Below are 8,789 nucleotides of genomic sequence, written 5' to 3'. Positions count from 1 at the left end.
TTTTGTGGAGACTCAAATGCTTCATGTGGTTCATTACTGCAGCATATTGTCAGATAGATTTGGAGAGAGGACCAGAAAATAATCCTACAACAAGAGACGAGAAAAATTTGTGACAACATTACTATTACTAAACAGCACACTGGCAATAAACACATTTTTTGATAGGCTACTGCAAAATTGAAGTCATTTGTCAACTACATAGTCTTAAATGTGGCAATTGAAGCACAATTAGTCACAGAGTAATACCAGCTTAAAGTATTTTGTCATTATCTTGTGTCTTACTTGGTGATGGGAGAAGTAGGCCATTCAGAAAGAGTTCACCGTACCAGGGCACCAAGTCAGACTTGGGCAAGCTGTGACTCCAGAGCAGCATGTAGCCTCTCCAGTGGTTCCCACTAGATGGAAATAAATAATGGTTACTTTTGACCCTTTTTTTATGTATTATTTTTGCTGGCCTGAAGTAATTCTTACTTTCTCTCATTATAAAAATGTGTAGTTATATACTGAATATATTTTCTTTTAACATTTTGTCAACAAAAATGTGAGTTATGTGTCCAAAGCCTGGTGCATTTTCTTCTAATTTATGCCAAACCTCAGTAACAGGGGCTACTGCTGAGTCTCAGCTAGACTAGCTATGAGTTACAAAAAAGAAAAAGTCTTAAAGCGAAGATCTATAATTTCATAGTGTGTAGACAGATTTGATTTCTTTCTCCACCAGCATTGCAAAGTTAAAGAACCAAATAGCCCACTGTCCTAAAATGAATGACAAATGCAGCTCTTGTAACAATATGGTTAAAACATTAGTACACTTGTGTTTTTTCAATGTGTATCTTTGACTATCTTGGAGTGGTTTCAATTGGGTCTCCAAAAACATTTTGGCAATAATTGAATTTCTCGTAGAATGAACAGTATATAATTAATTTGCTAAATATTTCAAACTGCCCTCATGTAGCGCTTTGAATAAAATCAGATCTGGACACATATCTTAAAACAATATCAAACCCAAAGGTATGTAATAAAATCAAAAAAATATATATATATATATTAAAAAAACTACTAAAAAACTCAAATGCAAATAATACAACTTTATTATATAACTAATTGGGTAAACCCCTGTGTGTGTTCATCCTTGTGTATGTTCTATTATATTTCAGTCTGACTGCTTTTTACCTACTTGTCTCGTTACTTTCATTTGTAAACGTTTACATTCACCACTTAATGTCTTGTTATCAAAACTGTTTGTAAGTTACAACAGGAAAAAAAAACTTAAATAGCTCACTGAAGAGTGCTCATCTTGTGGTAAAAGCTATTAATAAATGCTCATTTAGGACTATTTTTAATTTTGACAGGTTAATTTAGAATCAACAGGCAGTGTTACCTTCATTATAACAATTGAATAGCCCTATGTTTTGCAGCTCCAGAGAATTTTTTAATTGTTTTTTCGTCAAAAACGTTTTGGTAGTAAAAGTTGCCAGCCCGTAGCCAAAGTGTAATGTAGCTATCGCTAATGTTATTGTACACCTGTGCTTTTCCGTAGGACATGCCACAATGACTGCCGTGAAAGGAAATTTATTTTGGCAAAAATGGTACATATTATTCACAACTGTGTTTCCATTAGTTTACAGTCACCTACAAATTAGAATCGTTGTGTTTCCTTACCTTAAAATGAGCCGCTTGTTTCCACATAATGAGCAGGTGCATGGTCTTCAGCCGTCTTTCACCAAACCGCCATGCTGTTTCTGTTTGGCGTTTTCGCCTCGGCCGCCGTAGTTCTCCTACAGGCTTTCATATGGTCACGTCCATGCGATCAGGTGGGCGAAGTTTCACTTCTGCGACCTCACCTAGAAGCCTCAAGCCTGCGTTACTCCTCTTACCCATGGATGTATTACAAGGAAGTCCTCTTAGCCTGTAATTTTGAGGTACTTTCCAATTAATGCTACTTTAGACTTACATCCACAACATTTCAGAGGAACTGTTGTGCTATACTACATTTTTTTGACTGAGTTACTAATAACTTTACATGTTAAGATGCTATATACAAAATCTGTGAAACCGTGTCCATTTAACCGAGGTTATATATAAATGCATGACTTTTAATACTTGAGTATTTTTATACTATGGCACTGTTAATGACACTCCAGTAAAGGACCTGATCACTTTTTCAGCACTGCGTTCCAAAACATATATTCGAGAACAGCAGCATATTTGGGTAAATTTACTGACTACAAATAAGTAAGCACAAAGTAATGACTTTATTTTTCTAAACAAAGCTCTCACTTCCGGTTGAACGCCAGCTTGAATAAATCGGAATTTTATTTTGAAAAACTCAACCCGGAAGCAGATACCCCAGTGCAGGTGGCGTACATCCTGATCATTTGACAACATTCACCGTCTTTTCTTACAGAAAACAAACATGTAATATATTTTTTACACCGCGACAGTTGTGTCCATGACGGATCAGATTAGCTTGTTGCAGACGTAGACTGTTTTCTGGAGACATTGAGGTCAACAGAAGAAAAATATAAACGGCTAATTTGCTGATGGACGTATTATTGTACGTTTTCGTTGTGCCGTCGTATTGCTATTTTGCCTCGTCGGTATGGACATGTAGCTAATGTGGAGTTTTCTGTAAAACATCGTCGACTTTTTTCCATGTTGAATAGTGTGTTTTGTGCTCCGAAAGGGAACTGAGGTCGCACACCCGGCAGGCCTTATTGTGTGATGGTGTTTTCTACTCAATAAACATTAGCAGGGTTTCTGGATTAGTTTGCTAACAAGTCAGTTAGGATCATAGTTTACACGACACAGACGGTAATTGCTCAACGTTACGATGAGTTTCTTCAGTTTCGGACAAAGTGCCGAAATCGATGTTGTCCTGAATGACGCTGAAACGAGGAAGAAGGCTGAACACAAGACTGAAGATGGAAAGAAAGACAAATACTTTCTTTTCTATGATGGTGAGACTGTCAGTGGAAAGGTGAATGTGACACTGAAGAACCCCGGGAAGAGGCTCGAGCACCAGGGCATCAAAATTGAATTTGTTGGCCAGATAGGTAGGTTAAAAAAATCATAACTAGCTCCGCTGAGATATTTTCACACATGTTCACCAATGACTAGTCTGTTAAAAGCGCATGTTATGCTAACGTTGTCATGATGCATATAAATGCTATCACACAGCCATTTGTATTAGGGACTGTACACAAATAACTGGTGTGGGCAGTGGAAGCTAACAGCACAAAAACCTCATTTTTTTGTGTGCCCAAGACGTTGTGTAGAGGTGTGTTGTAATTCAGCTCTTTCTTGAAGGGAGAATCCAGAGAAAATATTAATAACACTCAAGAGGGCCCCTCACAGGGCTAATCATATTTTTATTCCCCAGACAGATATACACATGATGTTTTAAAAATTAAGAAATTATTTAAAGAATCCATAAAGACTCCTCTTACCATCTGGATGAAAACATATTCAGTGTGCTACACAATAAAAAAAAGTGACTGTCCAGTTTCTAAAGATGCAATTGCATTTGCTAATCCATGAATCTAGAAATTACAGATCTCCTTGTTCTTTTTGTTATGCAAACTATAAACATGCTATTCTGTGTGATGATATAACACATTGTAAAGAAGAAGCTAAGCAAGGAGTTATGTCATTTTTAAGCACCAACTTAAAAAACGTGATATTATTGTGTAGCAAAAAGAGTAATTGTGGGGATTTGTTGAACAACCGTCTGGGTTTTTACAAATATTGCAGTAATATTGCAATATTAAGTATTAAGTAAGTAAAAATTGGCAACACCCTCCCCATATTATCTCAAAGTAATAAAGATCTGTTGTTTTGTACATTACATTTTCAAGAAATCAAGGTGGTGCTCTGACGTGAACCTAAATTTGTTAATAGAAAAAAAAAATTTCATCTTAAGCACCAATTGTGCTATTATAAGAGGATTTAGCAATTGCCAGAATCATGGCAAACATACCAAATGATGGGCAAAATGTCCAACTTTAATTAAAGTATGACCCTGTATATCTGTCCAAACCCTATTATTTGTAACACTGAAATCTGTGATCCATCAGATTATGTGACCCACTGAAGTTTCCCTTTAACAATTGCTGAGTTTTGTGAGTTGTTGTGGAGTTGGGGTTTAGGAGCTGGGTCACAGATTCTGAATTTTTTTACAGAATTCAGTGTAACATCTGTACATCTGTACAGAATGTCTTTATTATATGATGCAAAAACTAAAAGTGGACTTTTCGTTGAGGACTTCTTTTTTTTTTCCTAGAGCTGTATTATGACAGAGGAAACCATCATGAGTTCGTTTCCCTGGTGAAAGATCTCGCAAGACCAGGGGAAATAACTCAGTCACAGACCTTCGACTTTGAGTTCACTCATGTTGAAAAACCTTACGAGTCTTACACAGGCCAGAACGTCAAGCTAAGGTGAGTTTGATCATTCACTCTACTTCATAGACAGAAAAATGAGTAACTAAGTGTCACTCTTTAACCTATACCTGTCACATGGGTCCATGTAAACTGAGTATTTCAATACCCAGTGTTGCCTACATTTATTTCTCAGTATATATTTTATGACCCAGATGTGATGATGTGGAAAAAGTACTTTTTTCAGGCTCTGTTTGTTCCATTTGCAGATATTTTCTTCGTGCCACAGTGATCAGAAGACTAAATGACATCAGTAAAGAGATGGACATTGTGGTCCACACGTTGAGCACTTACCCCGAACTCAACTCCTCCATTAAGATGGAAGTTGGAATCGAGGATTGTCTCCACATTGAGTTTGAGTACAACAAATCCAAGTAAGACTCATAAGGACGCAAAAAATCATTATTTTTCATTACTAATTAATCTGTAGATAAATTTTGCAGTGAACAGACGGTTAAATCTATACGTCCATTACAATGTGACAGAGCTTAAGGTAAATAGTCCAAAACACAGACAGTAACTGTCATCCTGATAAAAATAATGTTAAAACAAAGAAAAGCATTTAAACCTCAAACATGAGAAGCTGTAGGTCGACTATCAAAATAGTTTTTGAGTCATTTTCTCTTGATTGGCTCACAGATTAATGAACTAATTGTTCCTGCATTTACCCAATTTGTGTGAGTCATAACCTTTTTTGATGCTTAATTTAAAAGTCTAAATAAAGAGTCCCAAAGAAAGAACATCTATAAATTCAAGATTTAAAATGGTAGATGAGTTACAAAAAAGAGAATGACTTTATCCAACAAAGAAATCAGAATAAAATAAAGTGTCCCTAAATGCCTCTCAGAAAAATTAGCTTTTCAGCAGTCCAAAAGCCAAAGACACTCAGTCTATTACAGAAGATGAATAAAAGCAGCAAATATTCACATTTAAGAAGCCGAAACCAGTGATTTCTTTTCCATTTTTACTAAATTAACAATTTTTTGTTGATTCACTGATTAATGGATCAATCATTTTCAACGTGTATGCCGTTATTTCATGCTTTCCAAAATCTGTAAAACAAATATTAGTTCTCAGCTCATAAATGACTTGTTATTTACAGCCCTCATCGTCATTTTCTGCTCTTGATCTGACAGGTACCATCTGAAAGATGTAATTGTGGGAAAAATCTATTTCCTGCTGGTGAGGATTAAGATTAAGCACATGGAGATTGACATCATCAAACGTGAGACAACGGGCACCGGCCCAAGTGTGTACCATGAAAATGACACAATCGCCAAGTACGAGATCATGGACGGAGCTCCAGTCAGGGGTAAACAACACTTTTTCTTGATTTAAGTCAGTTGTTTTAATTATGAAGCATCTCCTCACTCAGTAAGGATTTATGTTATCTGACATGTCACAATGTGTTTCATTTTTCAGGAGAGTCCATTCCCATCCGGTTATTCCTGGCTGGTTATGATCTGACTCCCACCATGCGAGACATCAACAAGAAGTTCTCTGTGCGCTACTATCTGAATCTGGTGCTGATCGACGAGGAGGAGAGACGCTACTTCAAACAGCAGGTAGGCTGCTGATAAATGAATCAGGTGACAAAAGAATCGGACTGGCCGCTCTCAGGCTGAGTCAGCGTGTTTACATGCTGTATAATTAAATATTCCCACTTTCAAGCAGTAATCTGAGTTTAGAAACATCCATGTAAATGTTATACTAACACTGTCAGTGCAGTTACATTTCTGCTGCAGATACCAGATTACTTGGCCATATGTATAACCCCTGACTGGGTTTTGTAAAGGTTTCTTGAGTGTTTGCATTTAATAGATAAGATCGAAAGAGAAATATTTAATAATTCTGGACCATTCTTTACTACTGTACATACTAATTGTAAGCAGATTTTGGAAGGTGGTTTGAATATTGGGTTGGGTTGATGTCAAGCATTAAAATTAATTTTAGGTGTGATCTGAGCTACAGAAATATCCTAGATGACAAAAAATGTTATTAGATATTGGAAAGCCATTTAGTTTTCTCTTTCTAAAAGGCGGTTGTGATTTAAAGGCTCGTTTTGAGATGAACTATGCTTGTGAAGAATCATCACCACGCAATGCATGCTGGTTAGATTTGTGTCCGACTTTATCTCAACGTGCTCTGACATCACACACACAGAGACAACAGTGATCTCACAACAACATCCAGGCGGACGCAGTTTTAAGAGCCGAGTGCCACAGTTGCTTTCCACAGACGTCTAGACCCAGCAGGGCATGATGGGAAACGCAGGGCTGTCACCAGATCAAAGAGCTGATTTGCTCTTAATTTTGATCACAATCAATTGTAATCTTTGTCCTCCCTCCATAGATATTTCACATTGAGAATTCAAGAGTAATCTTAAGACATACATGTTTTGAAAGGCCTTTGGTTCCTCACAGTGATTTTTAATATTTTCGAATCTTTTTACATATGCAATTGATCTTACCAGTCTTTAGTTTTATATTTCTGTACATATACTATTCTTTTGTCATTTTTACTCCATTTATTGTGACTATTTAACTGTTATCTACCTGTGTGCCAGCACTTAGGTCAACTGTGGTTGTTTTTTAATGTGCTATGTAAATCAACTTTATTCTGATTTAACTGGACAACAGATGACAGTAATCCATTATAGTTAATAATAGCATGTGTAAGTTGCTATCAGCAAAGGAGGGTATTTTGCAGCTAATATTATACAGACTTCACTAATGTGATTTTTTTTAAGTGAACTCACTGGCAAGAGCAACACCAGGATAATCAACATGGTCTTTAGCTTTTGTGGATAAGGAGTCAATATACAATGACATCAGTGCATATAACAATAAAGCACATAAAGTCTAAATACCTTTAAACGCCTTTCTTCCCCTCTGCAGGAAATCACACTGTGGAGGAAAGGGGACGTGGTGAGGAAGAGCATGTCCCATCAGGCCGCCATCGCCTCTCAGCGGTTCGAGGGCTCAGCTGCCTCAGAAAGCGCTTTGGAACAGGCTGCGAAGGAGGAGAGCGGGTAGAGGAGAGCTGCAGCCCTCCAGTCTCCTCTCACAAGACTCGTCTGTCGCAACTGTACAACATCCGATGAAGCTGCTGCTGATGAAGGGAGGAAGAAGGGAGACCGATACACAGTAATACATACATACAGTACGTGAACAATGAAACAGTTTGCATGAGGCATTCAAAGTGGCTTCAGGCTGCTGGTCTTGACCTTCCTCATTAATGCATTTTTCTTTTTCTTTATGGGAATCAAACTAATCACCTGTCGCGATGTACACTGTGTTAAAACCTTCCATGTGATATTGTCGAATTCTTAAGCCTTCTGTTTGTTACTTTTATTAACGCTTTTTTGGATAAATTCATTTCTAATCTCATAATTAATGCAACTGAATTTTCAGAAATGTATTTCCGACATTCCACCGTTAACGAATGCATTCCTAACACTGTAATAAGGTCAAGAAATCCGAGATAACTTTGCACTGCTTTATCTTGCTCAACACATTTCTCTCTTTATGTGTGTTTGCACAAAAAAAAATAATGGAAGCGGAAATTTTCTTTTTTTGAGTGACAGGGCTGAAGTATTATTCCACACACTCTTTTTTTTTTTTGTTTGTTTTGATCTGTAAATAAGACCAGCTAAAACCTTTTATCCTGTTCCAGCTTGTGTACATTGATTATGCAGTACAGGGTGCCACACAATGACCTTTCATGTTCATTCATGCTTTGCCTCGGCATTCCAGTGGTGTTAGGAAAGGGTGTTTGTATTAAGGTCTGATAGTATGAAGTCCTCTGTATCCACTTTATTAGAGACTTGAAAGTTGTGCCTAAGTGTATCAAGCAAATGAAATCCTCCTGCCTCTTTAACATAATTTTAGTCTTTTAACCAGAGAGTTACAGTAGAACTATCTATCTTTTGCAAAGTGCTAATTATTCCCTTGTCCCTGAAAGTCAAATAAAATGATGCCAAATGGGAAAAAAAACTCGGACTTGGTTGTTTTGCAGAAACAAGTGACAGTGTTAATGACAGCTGTGATAAACCTGAACAGACTGGGTAGACTAAACACCCCATGAAACCCCATGAAAATTATTATATACTACTAACACTGCTACAGTGGATGGCCGAGTCATATTGTCACAGAGCCATTTAACACCAAGGTGTAGGTTTTGTACTAACATTTGGGGGTACAGGTGAAACTGTGGCTTTGGGGTCCTCCCACTGATAAGTTTTTAGTGTCAGGTGAGAATGCCTTTAATTTTGTCAAAATAAAAGTCCTTTGCTACTTTAATGTTTTGGTTTTTTTTGGAAGGGACGTGTCCCTTGCGTAACCCCCAGAAATT

At 37.2% G+C, this 8,789-nt stretch overlaps 1 protein-coding gene across 1 annotated transcript; it reads left to right on the top strand.

The window, feature by feature from the left end:
• Nucleotides 1-2,366: 2,366 nt before the first annotated feature.
• Nucleotides 2,367-8,737, top strand: vps26b (VPS26, retromer complex component B). The gene is made up of 6 exons (XM_042487196.2): nucleotides 2,367-3,053; nucleotides 4,280-4,436; nucleotides 4,646-4,810; nucleotides 5,573-5,748; nucleotides 5,859-6,001; nucleotides 7,334-8,737. The coding sequence occupies exons 1-6, from the start codon at nucleotides 2,831-2,833 to the stop codon at nucleotides 7,469-7,471; spliced, it is 1,002 nt and encodes a 333-aa protein (XP_042343130.1). The 5' UTR covers nucleotides 2,367-2,830; the 3' UTR covers nucleotides 7,472-8,737.
• Nucleotides 8,738-8,789: the final 52 nt, after the last annotated feature.

This window comes from Plectropomus leopardus, chromosome 6 (genome assembly GCF_026936395.1).
Source record: "Plectropomus leopardus strain MGB_pleo_1.0 chromosome 6, ASM2693639v1, whole genome shotgun sequence".
Taxonomy (NCBI): Eukaryota; Metazoa; Chordata; class Actinopteri; order Perciformes; family Serranidae; genus Plectropomus; species Plectropomus leopardus.
The sequence above is the reverse complement of the archived record's forward strand: the minus strand, read 5'-3'. Positions and strand labels throughout refer to the sequence as shown.